The sequence below is a fragment of the Astatotilapia calliptera genome, chromosome 17 (genome assembly GCF_900246225.1).
Source record: "Astatotilapia calliptera chromosome 17, fAstCal1.2, whole genome shotgun sequence".
In the NCBI taxonomy this organism is placed as follows: Eukaryota; Metazoa; Chordata; class Actinopteri; order Cichliformes; family Cichlidae; genus Astatotilapia; species Astatotilapia calliptera.
In genome coordinates, this window is record NC_039318.1 from 15,724,115 (window position 1) to 15,748,613 (window position 24,499).

Genomic DNA, 24,499 nt, shown 5'->3' on the forward strand with positions numbered 1-24,499 from the left:
CCTTCTGATGGCAGCTGATTCTGGTCTCCTATCCATCCTCATCCTTCTTGATCTTAGTGCGGCGTTTGATACCATTTCTCACAATATTCTCCTGAACCGGTTAGCTTCCATTGGTATTAGTCACACCCCCCTTGCCTGGTTCACCTCCTATCTCTCAGACCGCACTCAGTTTATCCAATTTAAATCCCATTCTTCAACTCTCTATCCTGTTTCTGCTGGTGTGCCCCAGGGTTCAGTATTGGGGCCTCTTTTATTCATTATTTATATGCTTCCTCTTGGTTATATATTCCGAAAATATAATATAAATTTTCACTGTTATGCTGATGACACCCAGCTCTACCTTTCTTCTAAACCCAATTCATCTCTCCCACCTACCTATCTCTCAGACTGTCTTATTGAGATTAGATCCTGGTTCTCCTCCAATTTCCTCAAACTAAACAGTAATAAAACTGAAGTTTTACTTGTTGGTACACCATCTATCTTAACCAAATTCCACAGTTTTTCCATTAACATTGAAGATTCTCCTACCCTTCCCTCCCCTCAGGTTAAGAGTTTGGGTGTCATACTTGATAATACTGTTTCATTCCAGTCTCACATTAATTACATAACCCGGTCTGCTTACTTCCATTTACGTAATATTAACCGACTCTGTCCCTTCCTTACTCCTCATGCTGCTGCCATCCTTGTCCATAGTCTTATTACATCCCGTATTGATTACTGTAATTCCCTCCTATTTGGTCTCCCTAAAAGGTCCCTTCATAAACTCCAGCTCCTTCAAAATTCTGCAGCTCGGGTCATAACTTGCTCTCCGTTAAGAGCTCGTATTACCCCAGTTCTTCAGCAGCTTCACTGGTTGCCCATAGAAATCTTACTCCTTACATACAAGTGTATCCATAAATCTGCGCCTTCATATTTGTGTGACCTGCTCCATATCACCACTGTTTCCCGCCCTCTCAGATCATCATCTGCTATTCATCTTACTGTTCCGTCCTCACACCTTATCACTATGGGGAACAGAGCTTTCAGTCGCTCTGCTCCTCAGCTCTGGAACTCTCTTCCTCCTGCACTAAGAAATATTGACTCCCTCTCCGTATTTAAGACACAGCTCAAAACACATCTGTTTAAACTGGCTTATTTGCTTTAATGCTGATTTTATCTGTTGTCAAGCTCTGTTTTGTAATTTTAACTTATTTTATGTATTTTATGACTGTTGTTCCTTTTATTAATTGTGTTCTTTGTAAGGTGACATTGGGTTTCTGAAAGGCGCCCTCAAATAAAATAAATTATTATTATTATTATTATTATTATTATTATTATTATTATTATATGTGTGTGAGTGTGTGAGGGAGTTTGCATGTGTGTCCTGATGTTGTAGTCTAGGTGTTCGTTTGTTACAAAACCCAGAGGAAGTGATGTCATTGTGCAGCTTGTCTAAATGTTGTGTTAATGCTGCTTGTTGTTGTGTAGTATCTCATTTTAACATGAGCTTTGCTGATATTAGTTATAGTATTGTTGTGCTCCACATGTTTGAGCAATGATCGGACAAAGTGAACAACAGTGACACACTTCTTTTGCTCTGTTAACATTGATATATTGGTTTAAGCACTTTGGCTGTAATATATGTTATTGGTGCACCACTTCAGAACAACAGTCACCTTAAAGTGCAATATTAAAATACAATATTAGAGTAAAAACACACACAACCAGCTAATTCTCTATAAGCAGCTCTTGTTGTCAGTGAGAAGGAAGAAGGGGAAGTTGTAGCGTGTTACCTGTAGCAGTTTGTAGAAGGTTCGATAACCGTGACGTGCAGCCACATCGGTCAGGTTCAGCTGAGAGTCATCCTGCAGGAAACCATCAGAATGAAGGTGTGCATGAAACATTACAGAAAACATAACATCCAGAAAGTCTACAGTCAGACAGCTGCTCACAGTTTCAATGAGCTAGAAAAAAATGCTATTATACCAATAAATAGATTTTAGAATATATTTAGCATTTTACATGTTATTTAATAAACAGTAATTAAACAGGTCATGAAATAATAGACAGCTTATTAACTAACATGTCACTGTAACAGTAAAGCATTCAGTGATCATTTTATAATTCAGTAACAATGGTCATTGTTTTATATGATAATAAAGCTCTAACCAGTCGATCCATTCAGCATCAGCTTCCCTGATTCCTTATTCCAAAATGACCTGATGGATACTTACAGGGGCGAGCATAAAACTGTCTTTGTCCACATCTGGAGGATACAGAATCCTGTCAATTTCATGGATGATTCCATTCACACTGAGGTCATCGCTCTTTGTCACATTTGCCTGGTTGATGAAGACACTGCCCTGAAAAAAAAAGCCAAACACAAAGTGTCCCAATAACAGAAATAAAACTGAAGAATGCTTGTTTATAATAAAGCATCGATTCGGCCTTTGTTTATTGGCAGGATTCATAAATATAGATATAAATCTATTAAACCAGCTGAGGGCTGACCTGGGTGATGCTGGTGGTCAGCACGAGTCCAGACAGCGATGTCAGGTTTCGTGGTTGGCTCAGGTCAGCAGCCAGGAGAGTGTGACACATGACGATGTGGCTGCGCAGGACATTAGCGTACCGCTCTCTCTTCCGTCTCATCTAAAAGATAAAATTACAAACTTGTTAATTTCTGATTCATCCTGAGCTGACCAGACTCTGATGTAATTACAGTGTGTCTTCAAAGACACGCTGATGTTTGTCCAGCAGTAACCAAAGGTCTGACCTCGCGTGAAGTGTTTGTCCTGAAGGCCTCGGGGTCTGGAATGAAGACAGTGAATGGCCCTCGCCCTTGCAGGGAAATCTCCATTATCTGAAAACAGAGTTCTGTTAATGCAATTCCACCAGCAGGGGGCGACAGAGGGGAGCACTACTCACCATCAGACCAAAGTAAAAGTCCGTGTGACGACGTGTCTCTATTTCCTGTAACGAGACAACAGTTAGTGCAAAGCCCTGCGGCGCTGCTTTCATTGTATTTCAGCTGCTCACCCTCGCCACAGTGCCTTTGCAGGTCACACCGTCGCCAATGAAATTTTGCCTGCAGGTGCAGCTTTGAGTGCCTGGACCTGTCATGTTGCACCGGGCATTCCGATGACAGCCGCCATTGTTCTGGAACATCAGCATCAACACGTGAGAGGGTAACAGCTTGAATTGATGTGGTCTTTACAGCATAAAAGTAAGAAACCTTTGACAGAGACAGGAGCAGCATGAAAACCTAGAACTGTATGTGCAACGCTCAACCTCAGCTTCAGTGACCAGAAAAGGAAGCACATCAGCCTCAGACAGCTTTCAGGGTTGTTTTTGCTGTCTTGACAGGACAGCAGACAGGTGGCTGTATGCTGCTCTTCTGCAGCATACCTGGGTCACCAGCTCAGCCAGGTGAGCCTTACCAGAGCCAGAGCACTGACTGAAAACACGACTACCACAGTTCCTGTGCTAAAGGAGGCGAGGACATTATTATTGTCCTGGGAACACTGAATAGAGCAGCCTAACAAGCTTCCTCCTTCACAATAGGACTTATGGGTGTAACTCTTGCCTCGCAGTTGGTGTTTTCTTACAGGGAAAGTGCACCAAGATGAGTGCTGCTGTGATTTGGTGCTACTATGGGCTGTATGTGTGATTATTAGCTGAATGATGTAATCATCTGATTCTGAATCACTCATCTTTCCCACAGCTTGAAACCAGCCAGAGTGAAGACAAACTCACCTTTTGGCACAAGTCGATGATGTTGCAGTTCTTCCCGTCACCGGTGTAAAATTCCCTGCAGACACAGGAAGTCTGCCGAGGAAAACAAAGTCACATTTAGCGCCACTGTCAGCAGAGAGCTGTGCTTAAAGTCAGACTGTAGAGGTTAGCTAGTTTTACTTTGTTCGGTCCAACGTGAATGCAGTCTGCATTGGCATGGCAACCCCCGTTTCCTTTCAGGCAGGGATTTATCTCTGTGGAGAAACACAAAACTCCACCTGGTTATCTCGGATTCACGATGCGTTCAAGCTTTTTATCGTGTGTCTGATAACTTGAGCTGCTGCCAAGGATCGATGCTGAGCCAGAGCTTTTAAATTCCTCACAGCACAACAATACCACAAACCACGCAAATCAGCAGAGCTACTTAATTTCAGTCATTTTGCTGGCTCTGAAGGCTTTTCTGATTGTCTGGAATCCTTTTTTGCTGTGATGCTGGAAGAACTAATATCTGGAATATTTTGCATTGGTATTTTTGCTTTAACTTCGCAGAACTTTCACAAAATGCTTTTTAAGTTTTGCATTACTGCAGACTTTGTCCACCATAGTCAGACCATTACACTACAAAGCACACCCTTCTAGTATTACTGGATTTATTGTCAATGCTTTTGCTTTAACTTTCACGATTGTATTTTGCACTCTTTCATGTCCCCTGTAATCCTCAGTGTGATTGCCTCTTAGCTAATTTTTGCTTTTAAAAAAAAAAAAATTTATATAAACTGATCTGAACAAGTTAATGTTGACTCGGAATAATTAAATTTTCCTTTTTAAAAATCGTTTTGACTCCTTGTACCAACTATAACTAAGCCAGAGCAGCTGTGAGCAGGTGTGAGCAGTTGTGGCAAGTGAGTTTACCGACACACACAAGTCCGTCGCCCGCGTAGCCGGCATTACAGACACAGTCTCTTCGGCCGGGTCGAGTCCTCTTACAGAGAGCGTACAGACTGCAGCCGCCGTTATCCACCACGCACGGATCTATGGCTGCATGAGTCACAAAGTGTTCAGTAAACTTTGCGGTTCACAGGAATCCTCTTTAAAAAGCTCAGACCAAAGCCGCAGGTAAGTGACCTGCAGAGCTCATAACATGTGTTACCTTGACAGAAAGTCCCGTTTCCTTTGAAGCCGGCAGCACAGATACACTGAGGGCCGGACGAGCCGGTCACACAGCTATAAAACCAGATTAAAGTTTTAACAGGAAGCATAAATCCTCCAGCGTCCTGCACGCAGAGTAACGGTTAAACTTGTGCAGACTTACTTTGCACTGCCGTGGCATCTCACCGAGCCGCACTGCTCGTCAGCTTTGGCTTCGATCTCTGCAACGACACGGATGCAGCTCAGCACAAATGACAAAAACAGTATTTCTAAAAATGATCTCATAAATGAGATTTTGTTGTTCTAAATCACAGCGTTCACTTTTCTCTACATTCAGCCTTACTTTGGTCACAGTGGACTCCCCTCCAGTCCACGTCACATTCGCAGGTCCCATCGCCCTTCAGTCCCTCGTTACACTGTCCGTTCTTGCATTCGCACTCTGAGCAGACAACACGTGACGATGAAGGTGAGGATGAAGATGACAGATCATGTGCTGACTAATGAAACGTACTGAACCTTGGTCACAGTGGACTCCGTATTTGCCGCTCTGGCAGGTTTCACAGGCGGTCCCGTTGAAGCCTTCGTTACACCGACACACTCCGGTCCCGTTTGTCCCGTCCACACACACTCCATTATCGAAGCAGGGCCGACCCTTTGGACCGGGGCATGCCTCGCAGTGCTCCCCGAAAAACCCTGCACAGCACCTCCGCTCCTGAAAGCACGGAAGAGTTCTAGTGTGCCACACTGCCGAGGATGCTTACCCTGAAATGAGCAGGAAACGTACGATCTTCTTCTGGAGGCAGGTGGCTCTGCAGCCGACTCTCGGGAGCCACTCGCCCTCAAACGTGCGGGTGAACATGCACTTTCTCGTCCTCCTCACCGATTTCTGCACAGAGCAAAACACCAACTTCTTACTTTGACTTTAGCTTCTCATGGACCAGGCTGTGCATCTGAGCTGAGTATTAATTTCAGCATTTTCTACAACGCATGTTTCAAGAAAATATTTACACAGTATAACCAGTTATCCGCGTGAAGCGATAGAGCAGTGAAAATAAAACTCTTCATTTCAGTTCACCTAACTTACAAAATGTAGTGAAGTAGATTCTGGGGTAGGATTTTACACGATGTCCACAAACGCACCACTAACATCCACACCTTCCCAGTTGACAATTAGCAGGCTTATAAGAAACAGCTGCGCTTCACTACCAGAAGGAGGCATTTGGCAGTCTTGTCCATCCAAGGTGGCTGAGAGCATTAGGCAGTTGAGCACTGCAGATCTCTCAAGGAAAGCCACTCAGTTTAGTATTGCCCTGTGGTAAGTGGGACTCTTGTGTTCATCATAACGTGGCATATAGTAGGGTGGACTTTGACAACTGTTTCCCTCTTTTGTTGCAGGTTTGCACTATACTGCTGCTGTCTTGTCATGCTGTTTTGTTTGTTATGTGATGCTTTTATAATGAACAGTACTTTGGGGTGTATTTGTTTAATGTAGATCTTTTATTAATGTGTGTAACGTTTTATGCTTTGTTTTATTGCTTTAGTGGAGGTGCGGCCGCTTGCTGAGGGGCTAGGCACGTGAGGTGGAATCCCCTTCCCGACGCATGCGAGTGTACACCGGGCATAGGTAGATTGCACCGTTTAGTGTGAGTGACAGTGAGGTCTGGAGTGAAGTTACACGGGTGAGTAATTGGTGGCACCCTTGGGCACTCCTCCCCGTAGGTTGCCTCAAGTGGCCGGTCGCCACTATTTTGTTTAGTTATTCTTTTATCATGCTGTGATTGTTTTAGGGTAGCATCGTGGTAGGGAGTCTGGTCATTTTAATCATCGTTTGTTAAAGTGTTTCAATGAACTATTTTGCCGTCTCAACCCTGCTACCCTAGGTGCCTTCCTGATTTTATAGTTATGTTTTTAGTAGTTCCTCTTAATAAATTTTGATTTGTAAACTTCCTTTGTCTCACCTCTGCCGTTAATAACGAGTCTGTGGGCTTTGGTAGCCAGTGCAACACGTACATTGGCTAGAGAAATCTTTCCTGGGGTGTAACGCCCTCCCCCAGGTGGCGTTGTCAATATCTTAGTTACCGTCCCCAGTTATTCCTCTATCGCGACACCACAAAAAGAAAAACATTTTTACGCTCCATTGAATAAAACGCTGGTTTATTTTTGAAGATGTCAAATTCGATATGAAATACAACTAAATGATACCAGTTTTCCCACAGCTGTTAAAGAGCAATTTACTTTTCAGCACAATTATACTTAAAATACGTTTTTTTTTTTTTTTTAATGTTACTTTAGTAAAGTGGTCAGTGATCACTGGGAGGTCATGAAATTACTTTAGTGGAATACCATGAAGTCCTCTCTAGATCTTCTCCTACTTCTTGTTAGTCTTGTAAAGTCGGACAAACTGAACGTAATTCTTTTGACTTTGGGGAGAATTTTCCATCTTTCATAACTTAAAATCGAATCATCTGCAAACAGATTTTCTGTAGTAGCTGCATTTATCCGATTCTAGTTTGGTATAAAAGTTTGTTTAGAGAGCCTGGTGGTTAAAAAGGTCTAAGCTTTGAAAGATTAACGATGATCAGAAAAAGTCCGAAAACTTACATCTGGGATGGTGTCATTGGGGCAGATCTTGTTTTGGTGGAATAAGCAGTCGACACAGTTCCCCTTTGGAGCAGAAAGAAAACGTTGATATTTATCATGCGATTGTTTCTCCATTCATTGAACTGGATTGGAGGCGCTGAAGTATCTGCAGGACTTAACTGGTGGCTGAGGACCTTACCATGACTTTTGTGTACGTGAGATCATCGCAGCGATTTCTGTTGATCTGAAGAACAGCTGACAGACCGTGGATCACTCCTTTACCGCTCAGGATGTCAGAGGAGTTCATCTGAGCATCATTCACAAACAGCTGCATGAGGAAAACACAGGTCAGGTGGTTTGTATCGTGTTGTTTAGACTGTCATGCGATCAGATGCAACAGAATCAATATTTCATGATGAGACCTTTCCGTCTCGTGGGAAAATGCCGAGCTGGAAGGAAAACCCAAGCATCGTCTCTTTGTAACCTCCGAGCTGAAGGTCTGTTTTTAACAGACGCTGCGATGCCACCACGTGGTAACGAGTGGTCTTCACATCCTGTTCAGTGACAAAATAAAAGCACAACTAATTTGAAGGAAGTAAATAAATAAACCCGAGGACGAGGTCAAAGTCTTTAATTACAGAGTTTAGTTCTATATTTACCATCTGCTTTAAATGTCGAATGAAATAACAGAACTGAGTGTTGCCCACTTAATCCATTTTAAAATATGTAAAAATTTCAACAATGTCAGCAGTGAGTAAAAAGACTAATCGGGTCAAATACAAACTTTTTGATTCGGCTTCAAATGAAAATGCAGACAAACTGAAGCCTAAATTGTATACCAGGGCAGTGGCTGCCATTTTCTTCAGGTACTCAGTGACGGCGGCGTCTGTCGGAGCAAAGATGGTGAATTCGTCAGCCTGTTCGATATCATTGGTCAGGTTATAATCCTAAACAAAAAGCCAGAGAAAGCACAACATGTAAGGAAACATTGAACACTTAAGCATGGTGTGAGCGTGTTTGAGAGGTCGTACGATGAGATACGATCTGAAGAGTGAGAACTCCGGCCTGAGAGCGAGCGTGGCCAGCAGACCTTCACTCGGTGTTCTGTCGGGAACCAAAACCTTTATTTAAAAAAAAAAAAAAAAAAAAAAGAGGCTGAAATCGGTAATGGGTACAAAAAAACTTGCTGGGTGTTGTTTTTGTAGTATTTCTTTTTACCTTATCGATGAAATGGATCAGTCCGTTTGTAGCAGCAACGTTTGACGTGCCGATGAGAGCTCCACCAACAGAAGTGATCTGCACAAACAACCATTTTATTTTTTTAAGTAAAATTAGAGAAAAGCACCAAGTTTACAGCCATATACTGAAAGTGGACGAAAGTCCACATTTTTATTCTGGGACTCCACTCAAGTATGCTCACATGATTCAGTCCAAACTTTTTTTTTTTTTTTTTTTTTTTAAGAGCAATATTTTGGCTCACAGAGATTATACATTTATGTGCCTGATACCAGATAAGGTTATTTTAACAACCTGTAACTTTATAAGCATTTGACAGAACATCAGAAAGATGAGAGCCAGCCAAAAGGCAGTTAGATCAGCCCGAGGACGAGCAGCGATGGCCGTGTGGAGTTTATGTGAAACACCTGAGCTGCACGGGCTCAATGAAAGATCAAAATTCTCTCTGTGTGCAGAAATCCTCACACAGAAAGCGTTACCTCATCGTTTGTAGAAACACGAAGTGTTGTTCCCAGAAGGGACGTCACAGACGACATGTTCCAGAGGCTAGATAAGGGGTAGTCACCAGCGATCATGTGATTTCTGTCAGAAGGGGACAGATCGCAGCACAGCTGTTACATATATTCATATAAAAGCCCCAAAATAAAATGATGTCACTTTAAATCCTGCGGAGCTGTAACCTGATGAGACTCGGCAGGTTTCCCCTCAACGTCCAGAAGTTTTTGTCTTCTGAGGACATTTTGCTGATGGCTGCTGAGGATGGAACCAGGAGGGTGAGGTTCTGATCCAACAGAGACGGAGACAGATCCGAATCCTAACAGAGCGTATGAACACAAACACAATCTTTGCTCAGGTTGGTATTAAAAATAGCTGCTGGTACATGAAAGACCACAGGGGAAGTCAGTCTTGTAAACTGCATGGTTATTAAAAAATGAAGCATGGTGGCACGAACCGATAACCCCCACAGTGTGAGCTTAACATTGCTAAGAGTATTCATAAATGTATAATTTTTCTGTACCCATATTTATGTGCTCTAATTGGGTTTTCATGTGGTATGAATGAATATCAGTGAATATGATACACTGTGTTTACAGTGGCATAATTACGGTGCCTAGTCTGCATGTGAAGCATGTGCTAAACGTGTGAGTTAGTTTGTGATATACTGCACGTTTCATTTATTGTATAATAATCAAAGTGATGACAATCTGCACATAATGCATCTGTAAAACGTGACATACTCACAGTCATCCATGTGAAGAAGTCTGAGGCCTCAGGCAGGATGCTGAGCTCCTGAAATCACCAGGAAACAAAGTCAGCTGGAAGCAAAGACACGATCCTGCCGACTGAACCTGGCCATCACTCACCTGTTCAACTGTACCGTAACACACGTGTCCATTTCCAACATATCCTTCATCGCAGACACACGTCCACTGAGAGGACAGCAGGAGACAGCTGGCCTGCACACACAAACAGTTAAACAGGGACACGGTCACCGAGGGCCTAGCTTCGGTCATTTTTATCAGTACAAGACAGACATCATGCACAAGACGTCTTTTACTTTGAAAAAATTAAAGGAATTCAGTGAAGCTCTGCAGAGCCTCTGATTGGCTCTGAGGAACGATGATTGGCTGGTTTAGTTACTAGGAGTGAATCTACAGACCAGTTTGACCAGGTATGGTCAAATTGAAGATATAGTTAAAGGAGTCAAATCTGGCTTTGACACCCTGATCACAGCGCTGCAGGCAAATGACATCAAAGCAAAAGACCTGTTTTATGTTGCTGTTGGTATGACCCATAATGATTTTAGCAGAAAAGATGCTTTCAGTGGATTTGCTTGGTTTTTGCTACTCACAAAGTAGTGACAGCCTCCGTCTGCAGTCACACACTGGTTCACAGGTTCACAGTCCTGCCCGCTGCCCTGGTAACCGGCCTTACAGGTGCAGTCACTCTGAACAGGAGCAGATAACAACAGGACATTACTGCTGCGGAGACAGCTTCACTCTTTGGTGCTGGTGGACCAGATCACAAATCACTTCTGATGATACTGCCTAAAGGCGGCATGTATAATGTAAACAGAATTGATCTTAGCACAGAGCCCTGTGGAACTTCATAATTAATCTTAGTGTGTGAAGAGGACTCTCCATTTACATCAACAAACTGGAGTCTATCAGAGAGGTATGATACGAACCACTGCAGCACCGTACCTGTAACACCTACAGCATGCTCTAGTCGCTCTAATAGAATATTATGATCAACAGTATTGAACACTCCACTGAGGTCTAGCAGGACAAAATTCCAGTCTGAAGTGGGCACCCCACTTTTTTCTGAGGAACCATGAACCATGGGCTCAGAATTAGAGGTGCCAGATCTTTACAGAAGGCAAATAAAGCTGACAGAACCACATCATCTACAAAAGGAAGCAGCAAGATCCTGAGACTAACAAACTGCCACGTGGCAAACATTAACTGAATAAATAGTTCCATTTATTGAAACTGCAAAATTGGGTGCTTTTGACTGGGGGGTTCCCAAAAACAATGATGTGACATCATTAAGAACAAACTGACCGACAACGTGTTAAAAAACTGAGATAAAAGAAATATTCCCCCCGAGGTCCGCATGGCCCCAGTTTAAATAGGCCAGTGTAAGTTTGAATAATCAACCACATTTCAGGATTCACATTTTCTGGCCCTCTCATGTTTTAATAATACTGCACTCCTTACTGCCACCCTAAGGACGGACTGAAGTGGTGCATTCCCAGGGTAAGAGCACATTAATGAGATAAACCATCCGTCAGTGACATCTCCACCATTCACGTCTCAGCTGATATCAGTGTCCTTACCTGTCCGGGTCCCACATAGACACAGGTGGCGTTGGGGTGGCAGCCGCCTCTGTCAGGACTGTTGCAGTTGTTGATTGGTTGACACTCATCCCCATCCTCCCTCCATCCAGTCAGACACTGACAGACGTGAGTCCCAGGGCCTGTCTTTATACATTTAGCCTGCAAGAGGCAGAATGCAGCACGGGCAGCAGTGAGGAAACAGACTGCGTTTTTTACAGTTACACTATAAAAACTGGAGACTTACGTTCAGGCTGCAGCCACCTCGGTGGGGTGGAGCACACGGGTCAGATGCCACACAGGTGATCCCATCACCTTGGAAACCAGTTTTACAAATACACCTAAAATAAGACACAGTACAGAATAATGTGTGGTACGAGATAACTGTTCACTACAGACGTCTGACTCAGGGTTAAAGCTCAGACTCCATCCAGGTAAACTCACTTGACTGTTCCCTGGCTGAAGTCACAGTCAGCATGTGCGTGGCAAAACTGAGCCTGAGCGCCGCAGGCAGCCGTCTGTCGATCACACAAAGGACCGGTGTAACCCTGCTGACACGAGTCCACTTTACACCGACCGTCTGAATCCGGACGGTTATCACACTGCCCGTGGATACAGGGGCAGGCTGAGGATAGACAAGTACATCATCTTTACATCATGTCTGCCTGTGTGACGTCACAAAGTATGAGTCAGACTTACTTCTGTCACAGTTTGGTCCATATTTGTTGGAGGAGGAACAGTACTGACAGCGTGAGCCGCTGAAGTTCGGTTCACAGCTGCATGTTCCATTTCTTGAAACCCCCTCCGAACACTGAAAAGCACAAAACACACTTTAGGTTCCTCCTCCATAAACCAAACACCTCACTTTCCCTGCAAACACTGAAACATTTCAGTTTCCTTCCGTCACCGCTGGACTGCAAACAGGAAAAAGTCTGTTCAAAGAACAGAAAGCACTAAAGCTTTTTCCAAATAAAGTAATTAAGGAATTATGGGAATGTCTGACCTGCCCGTGTCCAGAGCAGGGCGTCTGGTATCCACCTGGACATGGTCTGCAGTCTGGACCGTAGAAACCTTTACAGCACGCTGGAATCTGAACGGATATACACGAGGTTATTCTGACGGCCTCTACAAAGTTACATCTTCTAGGCTTCAGTGTCTTTCTGTTCCAACATGAAGTAAACTGCCTGGTTTTACTAAAGTGTGTACCGTGACCGTTGAGTTGCAGTGTGCAGAGCAGCCTTTCACTGGGACTTTAACAGATGGGTTGCCCTTGGTGAAAATATAAGAACATCCAAATGTGGAAGAGCCCTGGATAAAGACAGCATAATCATATTTTAAATCAGCTCAAAGTAAGAAAGGGAAGTGAATAAATATCCAGATGCTTCACAGTGAGTTCAGTCTTACTGTAAAAACTCCAGAAGAGCATTGGGTCATTATTAGCTTTGAACACGCGACACATTCACCCTGAAAAACACATGAGTTGATCAAATATCTCAAACACACTCAAAGGGCTTCAGTGTTTTAGGGCGGGCTCAAAGGTGAAGGGGCAGAATCTCGCAGTGTCCTCGTGTTTCTGTTCCTGGGATAAAGTCACCTCACTGATCAAATACATTTACTCATCCAATGGAGGCAGAGTCCAACAGTGTAGCATGGTGTGATGATCCAACTATGTGAGCTCCATGAGCTCAGTGCCTTTTGTTTTCACACTGAGCCTCATACGCTGCACATATACATTTAGGGTCAATCGATCATGTCATTAGACGTTAAACTCACCATGATGATTTTAGTCTCTGTGATGTCACATCTACTGGGCAACACAGGTTCGATGGAGGGCGGAGTCAAAACTCCATCCATCACATAAAGACGTCCATTTTTTGCCTCCACAGCTGCCTCCAACACGGCTGCACCATTAACCAAGATCTGGCCCTGAAACAGTGAAACGACGACCGGACAGAAATCCTGAGCTCATGTTGAAAGTGTGGAAAACAGTCTTACTAAAATGCGGATAATAGGAGTGAATTCAACTTTTCTTTAGATGATGAAGGTTTGACACAGAAACCAGGAGCTGATGTTCAGTCAGCTTTAAGTCACACGGCTGTATTCCTTACAGGATCCATGGTGAATATTTACTGATTACACTCATTTCTCCAGAAAATGATTACAGAAATAAAAACGCTGCACTTTTAGGGATTTTTGTTATCTGGATTGTATTTTAAACTCTATTAATAATATTAATAAACTCTATTAATGTCAAGATTTCAAATGTTCAAGTTGAAAGTGAAATAAATTTCAGCAATATTTAAAAAGATCTGCAAGCTTATTAAAGAGACTAAATCTGCATGAACAGCACTAACACACACACACAGAAAGGATATTGGAACAATAATGTCAGTATTATAGCATACTTAGAACCAAACACTTTCCACCCTCCTTTGTTATTTTATAAGATTCATGATATTATTTAAGTATTCAACAGTGACTGTGACAGAGATTTGGGGTGATGTTGGGGGTTACAGATGGTGGAAATCCACACTTACATTTTCCATCACGGTGATTGTCAGAACCTGATTGGCCATTGTCACGTATCTTGGGGTTGACACAGCATTGTAGATCTCCAGCTGCATAACAGGGAGATAAAAAAAACTGTCAGAGGGAACAAACGTGAATTATTAACGAGTCAGCGGACTGTCGCTCTCACCGCAGTGGCCGGAATAATGTGGTTCCTGAGAAACTCCAGCAGTTTGCTGTGACCCTGAGGATTCAGAACCAATCGTCTGGTGAATTATTCATGACAGACTACAAATTTGTCAGTTTTTGTGTTCATCCTTACGTCAGGGCTCATGAGATACTTCAGGTGTTCTTCTGTCATTGCATCAAATGCTGCAGTGGTGGGTGCAAGCACAGTGATTGGTCCCGGCTGGTCCAGCAAAGATGCCAGAGGAGTTTTCTGCAGTGAGCACAAATTGTCCAGTTTGATCAATTTAGAAACTTAAGAACCAGGTCCTCATGCACCCGAATGTGTTACTAAGATAAATGCTCATGCACCGTGTTTGAGGTGGGATTCAGGCGACTCTCGGTCCTGACTCTGCTAATATTTACAGATTTCTTCCTGCAGCATGAACATCAGAGACGTCTAATCCTGCAGGACCACAAATCAGTGCAATATTTCCTATTTAATCTGTGTTCAGAACCTAAAACTGATCATAGAAATATCACACTCCAAACATCTTCTGTGTCAGTGTTGACACAAAGCCCTGATCCAGTGTAATAATGTAATGATCCCATCCTCTGGTGGGCAGGAATGTGACTGGGACATTGGGACATGCAATAAAATGTCTTCCAGTGTTCAACTTGTTATTGACTCAATACAGGAAGTTACAGGATGTGATTAACTTCTAAACTGAGAATAAAAAAGTTGGCGTCTGCATGTATTCATGGCCTGATGTTCCTGGTATTGAAGAAAAGAAGTCTATACCTGTAATAAACTGGTGAAAGTCTGAAACTTGCCGTAGTCAGAAACGATCTTCATCAGGTTCTCCTGTGGAACAACAAAGTGTTCATGTAATGAGATGAATGGAGACATAATGAACAGGTTTATCTTTGCTGAGCACATTTACACCCAAACTAAAATCTTTCAGTCTTGCCACCTCAGTGTTGCTTTCTACGATAGAAGGCACGCTTTCCATCAGCCTATTGATGATATGGATGATCCCATTAGATGCAACAACATTAGACTGGATGATTACACCTTTCTTCCTGCCGCCATGGATACGGATTTTGGTTTGAGCGTCCTGGAATGAAACCAGAGGAAGATCTGACAATACAAAATTCTATCAAAGCCATTGGAGGCTTACCACTTTAACATTTGGAAGTGTGAAGACCGTAACAGTTTCACATGTTATCAAAAGTCTCTGAAGTACTTAAGACTGGACTTGGTGTCCACTGTGTGCATCACTTATTTGATTATAAATCTTAATTCATTCTTACAATAAACAGATGTAAGCCAAGTCTGTGAATGCTCTATTTATTGTCATCTTTATTGTGTTTCCAAGGGTGTAAAAACAGGATTCAGTCAAGTTATTTGTTTAATTGCTTAGGGAAAGGGTCTGAGTTTGGGTCTCGGTCAGGTTCTAGTTCGGGTTCTGGGTTAGCATTTTGCTTTGGGTTGGTTTGTTTCTTATGTGAAAAAACAAGTCATCACTCACTTTCCTCAAATTGTTTCAAATCTTTTTTATATTTCCTAATTTTTTTGCTTCGTGCCCTGACATGTTCACACTTCATGTTGTATCAATCTGCTGGTGATGAAGCCTCTCACCCCCTCTGATGTGTCCGTCTCTGCTGATTTTCCCGTCAGTGTGTAGAAGACATCAGTTTTCTTCAGTGTGTCAAACTGCATCATCCCAGCGACCAGATGCATCTTACACAGGTATGTAGCTTTGGACCTGTCCGCTATCAGAGTCCTCACCTAGTAAGAGGAGTAAAGGCAGATGTTTGAATCCTGACTGAACCCGTTTTGATTGAATTGTGTTTTTTCCTCTGGAGCTCAAAGAACGATGAGCTCCCAAAACAAAGCCAGGGTGTGAAAGAAACATAAAAGTGGCTCTAAAGTTAAAAGGAAGCTAAAACTAGCTGCTGATAAAAGTGGATCAGTTTATTTGAAGGGATTCGTACCGGCGTTCCCTTGAAGCCTTTATTTATCGGGATGAAAACAGTGAACGGACCCAAATTCTGCAGCGGCCACGACAAAGATCCTGCAAAACACACACAAACACAATCATCAACATTAGTTCTTTTCATGTGAGACGACTTCATTGACCATCTGTAAAATGTCTCACTACACAGATCGCATCTGAATACCTCCAAAAAACAAGTTGTGCATTAGCTGACGACTTGTCATTGCCAATAAAGCGGAGCAGTAATTGAGCATCGCTCCTATGTTTTACCATGGGATACGTCGGTTATGTCATGTGTTCTGGAGAATAAACAGAGCAGGATCGAACAGGAAGGCTACTTTAGGGGCGACCATGCAGAACCCAGATTAAACATTTTAAAACTCACTTATAAAAAAAAGTCCTGGATGTGGTAAATAAAAGTGCTTAAAGGAGAAACTTGAAATAATTTTTCTGTATCAGTTTAATTTTTATGAATGCTAGTTTATTTACTGAGTTTTATTTAATATATCTGTCACTGGGCAGGTCACACCAGAACACCGTAGGCCAGAGGGAAAAGCTTACATGTGTCCCTGCACAGAGAGCTAAAGCTGAGGAAGTGAAAGTTTTCTGCTTTTTATGGATCAAATCACCTCAAACTGAGTCCACATACCAAACAGAGTGATGGCATTGCTCAGCTGACCCGTCCACTGGCCTCCTGGTTCTGTGTTCAGGTCATTCAGACGCTCCATGATGTTCCCAATGCAGACTTTACCATTACCAATGTAGCCCTGGAGACAGGCGCACCTGAGGGACAGAGCAGCAAGTGACGGCTCAGTTCTGCAGCTCTGCTACTTGCTGCCTGCAGATTCAGGTATTGGTCCATGCAGACATTCAGTAAAGTAAAGTGACTGACTCAACTTGTCCAGGTCCCACGGTGCTGCAGTTGGCGTTCCGGTGGCAGGAATCAGGTGTGCAGGAGTTCTTTAGGCTGCAGCCACCGCCCGACAGAGTGTCAAACCCAGAGAGGCACTCACAGTGGGACTGAACAGAGCACAGAGCACAGCAGATTCAGAGGTCACTGACAAGGTCATCTGACAGCAAGCCGCTGCCCCCTGTGGGCCACAGCTCGTTACACACATGATGTGAAAGGTCAGCCAAAATGTTTTACCCTGCCCGGTCCATCGTACACACAGCGGGCAGACTCAGCGGCGCAGCCGCCACGATCGGTCTGACACGGGTCAATGGCCATGCAGACCCGCCCGTCCCCGCTGTAGCCCTCATTGCAGGTACACAGGTGCTGGTTTGGTCCAGTGTGGACACAGGAGGCCTGAGCGTGACACACCCGCTGCAGACACGGATTTATGGCTGAGAAAGACAAAGTGACAAAGTGAGAAAGACAAAGCTGGAGCACACAGAGACTCAAAGACTGTGACATTTACACTGACCACAGACGGGAGAGAGAACTAGAGGTGTGAGAGAGAGAGAGAGAGCACCAAGGGGGTACATATAAGCTCACATAAACACTTGGCTCCTGCTCTCTGGTAGCCGGGTAGACACTGGCACACTAACTGCCCCGTCAGAGCTTCTTCAATACAGCGAGAGTTCTGCTGACAGCTGAGAGCTGCACACTCTGGTAACTCTGAAACACAATACAGGTGTTAGCACAGGTGACAGGGTGCAGGCAAATGCAGAAACTGTATAGGTAACAGGAAACAGGAAAAGATAAGCTGACATGTTACCAAATCAGGAGAAGGACCAGACAACACAGCGGGACACCTGCTGCAGGTGGAGTTACCTGTGAATGTAAAGGTACCAGCAGGAGGACTGACCTTGGTCACAGTTGGGACCCGTGTATCCAGAGAAACAGGTGCATCGGCCGTCGCCCACTATTCCAGAAGCACAGAGGCCGTGGACACAGGAGCAGACTGCAAACAGTGTAAACAGAATTACGGTGGGTCAGAGGTTCCTGAGAACTCAGTGCATCTGTCACAGCTGGAGATGACGTTACCTGAGCTACAGGTGGGGCTGTACCGTCCAGGTGCACAGTCCTCACAGGCAGTTCCTGCAAAGCCCTCCTGGACACACACACACACACAATTAAAAACAATGATAAACAGGATGTGACATCATGGGTAAACTTTAAGAGAGCCGTGGTTCTGGCCTGTAGAGAGACAGATTTCTAATGCAAACAGTTTGCTGCTGGGTCCTGTTACAGGAACCTGTATACCGATGTATTTTTCAAAGGTGGAGGGGTTCTGCTTTTACGGTCATTAATTATTTAAACCTTTCAGCCAACCACCGATGCAACACACACATTTATGGGGTTTGATTATTCACAGGGTTCTTGGGTTCCTGTAACAGTCTGAGATCTAAGGTTCTAAAGGGCTCTAGAATCTAGAAGCTCTGAGGTCATTTACTGTTGGTTCTGTGGACAGTGAGTGTTGTTCAAGGTTCTAATATTATGCCTTCTTTATGACAATAAACCCAGATATATGATTACGTCCTAAATATACATTTATATGGACACAAACTCACGTGAAGACTGCAGATTACAGTGATTGTGTCAGTCTGCTTTCACGTTATTGTAGTTTGTTTTATTTTTTGGTTTGTCTGTGTTCCAATCAGCTTTGCTTTCTCACTCCAATTTACCTGCAAATCAGCTGATTTTTGTCACCAGGTGTGTGACGTGATGTGAGAGCAGGTGTGTGAGGTGACACTGTCTTTCATTGTTCTTGTAACAGCGAAAATAAACATCTATTCTATGAGAGCAGGTGTGTGAGAGCAGGAGTGTGATGTACAGTTAGAGCAGGTGTGTAAGGTGAGAACAGGTGTGTGAGGTCACCTGGCAGCTGCAGGTCCCATTCCCTCCCAGTCCAGCGGAGCAGATGCCTCTGCCGCTGCAGGGTCTGGCGGCCTGGTCAGGACACTCTGAAAGAGAACGGGCACATGGTGTGAACAGGAAGCTGACGCTTCATGATTGTGGAGCGCTGCTGTTGTGTTTTCTATGAGGAAACAGACCCCCCCCCCCCCCACACACACACACACACTTCCTGCCATCCTCCTTCATGTCATCACATCACCATCATCTGTTTCCCTTCCCCTCTTCCGCTCACAGAACAAATAACCACCACAGCATCACAGGATAGCATCGCAGGAAGCACGGATACCAGGATCGTTCATTCCTGGGTGTTTTTTTTCCTCTTTGAAAGTTATGAAGAAATCCTTCTTATATTTTTAAGTATTTGAACATGTGCCTGTATTATTTTATCATTACTTTGATGCTAAGTCAGTTTATGGCAGCGTCACTTAGGACCGGAAGGTCGGAGCCGGACCAGAGAAATGATCAACAGTTCATAATGAAAATAACTTCTGTTTGATACCAAACATTTGAAAGTGAACATAGTTTTAAAAAAAAATCTGTTTTCACATGACTGCACAGCGATGACCATCAAATATATACTGGTTCTCATACTCAGGAGACATTTTACTTGTTATAATTAAGTATTTTTTATGATATTACTCATACTTTCACATGAGTATCAGGACTTTTACTTTTAAAGGTACTTTTACGTAACAACGACTTCCACCACTTGTTGGAGGATTGCTTTGGGGTTTTCTGTGAAAACTTTGTAAGAGTTTCAGTGATTTTTTTTTTCTTTTTTGCGTTTCTAGTGGCAGAGTCTTCAGTGAAGGTGGAGCTGGGGGTGGATGGAGGACAAGCAAAGTCCTAGAAGACCCCAGGTTCAGGTGTGTCAGCTCTCAGGAGCAGAAAAAACTGAGCATTACTTTTCTGCTTTGAACAGATAAAGCAGGCATGAGACGCATGGAGGGGGGGGGGGGGGGGGGGTGTCCACTGAGTAAGCAGATTCCAGTCCTGCTGACAGCGTCTGACCAGAGGAAATGGGGAGGAAGTTTCTGGTTCCTGCAGGACGATCTGGTTCCTACAGAACTGAAAATGTGACACAAGTCACCTGGAAGCCAGAGCTCAGTTTCTTTAGACCACCGAGAAGTCTTGTAGTGAATTTCTGGACAGACCGAGTGTGCTGCTGCTAGCATGCTATGACCAATGAGTGAATACAAAAATTATCACAGTCACAAATTTACATTTTAAACTTCTTTAAATTTAAACGTATTGAATTAAATGTAGCACATGGACCAAAGCGCCCGTCCACCCTCACATCACCCTTACAGAAGCTGCTCGGCTGTGAAGTCTCTGTGCTGATGTTAACGCTGGAGGAGGTTTGAAGCTCAGCAGCTCCTGAGTCAGCAGGACTTTTACACTCACAACTTTTACGCACTCGATGGCACCGCTCTGTAACTTCGCATGCTCCTTTACTTCTTGTCTGAGCCGCTGAGGCGCCTGAAAGCTGAAGAAAGTTCACAGCCTGCCTCACAGCAACATCCACACCTGCTCTCTCTCACACATTTGTAAAGGCAGACTGCGTTGCGGTGCTGGACTTTACACACCTGTGGTAACAGGATAATTTTTCCATTCTTTAATACAATAGACTCCCCACTACAAATGTTAGGCCTGTTATTTTGCAGCCTTTTAACATTATATGTGGTAAACGGACTGATTCTTGTACAGCACCTTTCTACTATGAGCACTCAAATCACTTTATACAACATGCTTCTCACACATTCATACAGCCTCTTTTGAATATAACATAATGATTAAATAAAAGCTTTTTGGCTCTTTGAGGACGAGCTGGTGTGTCGGTACTGACCGATGCAGTCGGGGCCCCAGTAACCTGGACAGCAGCTCTTTATTTCCACCTCCTTGTAGCACTCGAAGGAGCAGCCACTGAGGGGCAGCTTCATGCTGGGAGTGTTGATGTAGTACCTGCAGAACAGACAGACAGACTGGAGGTAAAGTGGCTGCTGATGTTGGGATCCAGGACAGCAAGGCTCTCTCCTCTTACAGGTGGAGGTGGGTGAGGGAGGGGAGGGGTCCTTATATAGCCTGATTCAGATGGAGAGGCTGCTCTGTGGCTCAGTGTGATACGCAGAAGGACTGTTTTGAACCCTGACTCGACAGCAGAACTGTTAACTGTAAATTCAATAGAAAATTATTAAAGAGGTGATGTGGAGATCTTTTAAAGTTTCTTGTGTGAGTTGTGATGTTTGATGTGAAATTGTGGAGGTATTTGAATTTGTGCAAAGAAGCTAATCACAGTTTATTGTTTCAACCATCAGTTGAACCACAATGAGGACTTTGAGTGGACCTGTGCTATGTGGTGCTCACTTGCAGTCCTGGGCGTTGGATCTGGGCGTGGGTTTGAATCCTGATGGGCATAGGATCAGCTGGCTGATGGTGCAGGAGTGGCACATCGTGCGAGTGCGGAGCACTGTCGAGTTGGAGCAAAAGTTCTGAAAAAAAAAGAAAAGAAAAGTGTCTTTCATCAATGTCTACGCTGTGTGAGTGAAACTGTGCTGGCAGTGTGTGGCTGCAGCTCTTAGCAGGACGATTTCCAACCAATCAGGAGCTCAGTGCTCCACACACTGTCAGCGTGCAGGTAAACTAGAAGGTAGCAGTGTGGAAAAGTTCAACTCATCACTTTGTAAAACTATTAAACCTCCTCCTCTGGACCTGAAAACCAAAGACTGCTGCTGGTGGCTCGACTGGAACAGGAAGTAAGTGTAATAACTGTAATAGCAGCTGTGGTTATCTGCTCCATCAGCTCCACCCAGGAAACGGTCAAAGGAGGCAAACAGGACACGGAGTTCCTGGGCCGATGATGACTTCCTGTTACAGCCTGCAGGTTCAGATGGGAATCAGCTGCTGACAGATAAACTGGTTCCTTTTTGCCTTTGCTCGGTGACAGTTGCTTGTCAGCGGGCTCTGGCTGTTGAGATAACCTCTGATGTGATTCCCGCTCAGTTTCCAGTATCAGCTTATCTAAACACGCGGCTTCCACTAATCGATCCGCTCTGTGTCATCTCTATAAGTCTCCAACTTCACTGAAGTTCAACAGTCATCGCATTGCTGCACAGCTATTCCTGTGTGGGCGGAGCTTTAGTCTTTGGCATGTGCGGCTTCTTCCTGCAGTCTCTGCTGTGTTTCTTTGTTTGCAGCTCTGCAGACCTGAGCAGGCTGCTGCAGGTACCTCATACTCCAGCTGTTGGCTGCACCAGCACATATCAGACTGAAGATCTGTTTATACAGAGCACATAATACTACACAGTACTGCCTGTAACCATGGCAACATTCTGCTTGAGTACCCCACACTAGTTATTTCTCACATTGTTTATGTGAATGTAAAGCTTCTTGAATGAGGGTTGGGGCTATTCCCACTGCGTCCACACTCTCAGGTGACTCCCCCTCCCCAGAAAGTGAACGTCAGAGCAAATGATGTGAGCAGTGCTTCAGTCTGCAGCTCATAATATTTCAGTCAGAGAACACATCGCTATGTAAGATATCAGAAAACCAGAAGTTATCACAGATGAAGCTTCAAACAGGACAGCACAACTAAAATAAATGGAGCTCTTTCTGAGCTGATGTGAGGAAGGGCTCTCAGATTCATCTACTCAAAGTTTCACAGAGACGCTGACGCACGACAACCAGTGTCCAAACTTTTACATCCTGAAGCTCATGTAGATTTTTACATCTGAACCGCCGAGTTCAGTTTTTGAGTTTGAAGCTGAACGAACTCCATGAATAAAAACAGGCGGACGAGCTTACCTGTGCAGCAGCTGACATCTTCAGCTCACTCATCATCATCATCATCATCAGAGAGACACACAGCAGCCGGACGCTCTGCAGGACCTCCATCTCTTCTGCCCTCCAACTTATCCCCGCCAACTCTTTTCAGCTCCTGTGCCTCTGAGCCGCCTCCTCCTCCTTTATCATCCCTCATGTGTTTCCTGAAAAACCAAACTCAAAGGAAACTGCCGAGTCCGAGGTACACACTGACCCACACACACACACACACACACACACACACACACACACACAAAATCAACACTCTGTGTGTCTGTGTTTCAGACCTTAAAAACAGAGACACACACACACACACACACACACACACACACATACACAGAGACACACAGATACACTCCCACATACACAAACACATATACAGAAACACACTCACACACAAACACACCGGCGCACGCACACACACACACACATACACAGTTCAGTTGGTCTCAGGTTGCCATAATCGTCACTCCTGCGTTGACCTCACACCGACGGCAGTGCCGCGGTCGACATGCTCGCTATAAAGTTTCTGTGTGTATGAATGTGTGAATGTGAACACGCAGGAATGCAGATGTTTGATTTCTGAGGAGAAGCTGAGGGCAGCAGATGATCACACACAGGAGCCTGGGTGTGACCCCTGACCCTGTGGGCCCCTGGATCTGTGCCTGGCATACCCTGTTCAGTAATGTGCAGTAAGAATGGCAGGAAATCCTGGAGTGTAAATAAGAACATGTTTTCACTTTTTCCCCAAATCTTTCTGCCTCATCATCACACACTGCTGATAACACACACTCCTGTCTTTGTGAGGACCCTCTCTGACTCAGCAACATGCAACGAGACCGCGGCCTCAACCCAAACCTGAACCCTGCAACTATGCCTGAAGGTTTGAAGGCCTGAATATAAGAATAATGAATAAGTACAAAGTTTAAATAGTTTATCTGAGGTACACACGATCAGTCCTTGCTGTGCTACTCGAACAAAATGAACTCCATGTTGGATTCAGTCAGAACTGAAATTGGTCAGGAGAAAGTTCACTGAGCTCAGAGATCAGCTGAGCAGGACGATCATTTTTTTGATGTTACAGACGTTACACCCCTCATTTACACCCCTAATTTACACTCTGGGAATGCACAGATCCTAAAACTCAGGGCACTGTGGTGTCTGTCTGTTGCAGAGTCCAGCCTTACTGCATCCATGTGCTGATGATCAATGCACTGATTAACTGATCGTCATCGTCGGTCTGAGCTCCTCTACCAAAGGACACATTTTAGCAGTTTGAAGGTGTGGTCCATTCAGGCGTTTATGTTACAGTAAATTATTTACAGGGTTAGACTGATCAAAAAAATAAAAAACTACATTCCAAGAGCTACATCTCAGACTCTACAGGCTTCAGTTAGCAGGTTAAAGGTTAGAGTTCATGACAGCATGGTTAGAAAAAGGCAGAACAGGAATGGCTGTTCAGAGGGGCTGGAGGAGAAAGCCTCTTCTCAGTAAGAGGACATAACAGCAGGGATCGGGTTTGTAAAGCTGCATCTGAACAAAGACTTCAGGAACAACATCCTTTGACAGATGAGACCAAATGTAGATGTTTGTCCATCACGCACAGCAAACAGCTTGGATCAAGTGTCAGCA

General features: G+C 44.1%; 1 protein-coding gene across 1 annotated transcript in view; it reads right to left on the minus strand.

Moving 5' to 3' along the window:
- stab2 (stabilin 2) overlaps window positions 1-23,007 on the minus strand; it is a 35,498-nt gene extending 12,491 nt beyond the window's left edge. The window contains exons 1-50 of the mRNA XM_026147228.1: window positions 22,850-23,007; window positions 21,413-21,537; window positions 20,895-21,010; window positions 19,010-19,095; window positions 18,176-18,242; window positions 17,997-18,092; window positions 17,684-17,806; window positions 17,336-17,532; window positions 17,081-17,208; window positions 16,838-16,971; window positions 16,187-16,266; window positions 15,831-15,980; window positions 15,163-15,306; window positions 14,991-15,053; window positions 14,346-14,462; window positions 14,214-14,267; window positions 14,053-14,133; window positions 13,289-13,441; window positions 12,920-12,979; window positions 12,722-12,823; window positions 12,519-12,605; window positions 12,215-12,326; window positions 11,960-12,140; window positions 11,763-11,856; window positions 11,519-11,677; window positions 10,532-10,627; window positions 10,044-10,136; window positions 9,922-9,969; window positions 9,360-9,493; window positions 9,159-9,261; window positions 8,662-8,739; window positions 8,475-8,564; window positions 8,283-8,390; window positions 7,866-7,997; window positions 7,643-7,771; window positions 7,465-7,527; window positions 5,648-5,749; window positions 5,380-5,575; window positions 5,207-5,302; window positions 5,027-5,084; window positions 4,865-4,938; window positions 4,627-4,752; window positions 3,895-3,968; window positions 3,736-3,807; window positions 3,019-3,138; window positions 2,908-2,952; window positions 2,756-2,842; window positions 2,491-2,631; window positions 2,214-2,342; window positions 1,773-1,844 (exon numbers count right to left, since the gene is read on the minus strand). Coding sequence (XP_026003013.1) covers window positions 1,773-1,844; window positions 2,214-2,342; window positions 2,491-2,631; window positions 2,756-2,842; window positions 2,908-2,952; window positions 3,019-3,138; window positions 3,736-3,807; window positions 3,895-3,968; window positions 4,627-4,752; window positions 4,865-4,938; window positions 5,027-5,084; window positions 5,207-5,302; window positions 5,380-5,575; window positions 5,648-5,749; window positions 7,465-7,527; window positions 7,643-7,771; window positions 7,866-7,997; window positions 8,283-8,390; window positions 8,475-8,564; window positions 8,662-8,739; window positions 9,159-9,261; window positions 9,360-9,493; window positions 9,922-9,969; window positions 10,044-10,136; window positions 10,532-10,627; window positions 11,519-11,677; window positions 11,763-11,856; window positions 11,960-12,140; window positions 12,215-12,326; window positions 12,519-12,605; window positions 12,722-12,823; window positions 12,920-12,979; window positions 13,289-13,441; window positions 14,053-14,133; window positions 14,214-14,267; window positions 14,346-14,462; window positions 14,991-15,053; window positions 15,163-15,306; window positions 15,831-15,980; window positions 16,187-16,266; window positions 16,838-16,971; window positions 17,081-17,208; window positions 17,336-17,532; window positions 17,684-17,806; window positions 17,997-18,092; window positions 18,176-18,242; window positions 19,010-19,095; window positions 20,895-21,010; window positions 21,413-21,537; window positions 22,850-22,939 — 5,265 coding nt within the window. The 5' untranslated portion in view covers window positions 22,940-23,007. The remainder of the gene's footprint in view (window positions 1-1,772; window positions 1,845-2,213; window positions 2,343-2,490; window positions 2,632-2,755; window positions 2,843-2,907; window positions 2,953-3,018; window positions 3,139-3,735; window positions 3,808-3,894; window positions 3,969-4,626; window positions 4,753-4,864; window positions 4,939-5,026; window positions 5,085-5,206; window positions 5,303-5,379; window positions 5,576-5,647; window positions 5,750-7,464; window positions 7,528-7,642; window positions 7,772-7,865; window positions 7,998-8,282; window positions 8,391-8,474; window positions 8,565-8,661; window positions 8,740-9,158; window positions 9,262-9,359; window positions 9,494-9,921; window positions 9,970-10,043; window positions 10,137-10,531; window positions 10,628-11,518; window positions 11,678-11,762; window positions 11,857-11,959; window positions 12,141-12,214; window positions 12,327-12,518; window positions 12,606-12,721; window positions 12,824-12,919; window positions 12,980-13,288; window positions 13,442-14,052; window positions 14,134-14,213; window positions 14,268-14,345; window positions 14,463-14,990; window positions 15,054-15,162; window positions 15,307-15,830; window positions 15,981-16,186; window positions 16,267-16,837; window positions 16,972-17,080; window positions 17,209-17,335; window positions 17,533-17,683; window positions 17,807-17,996; window positions 18,093-18,175; window positions 18,243-19,009; window positions 19,096-20,894; window positions 21,011-21,412; window positions 21,538-22,849) is intronic.
- Window positions 23,008-24,499: the final 1,492 nt, after the last annotated feature.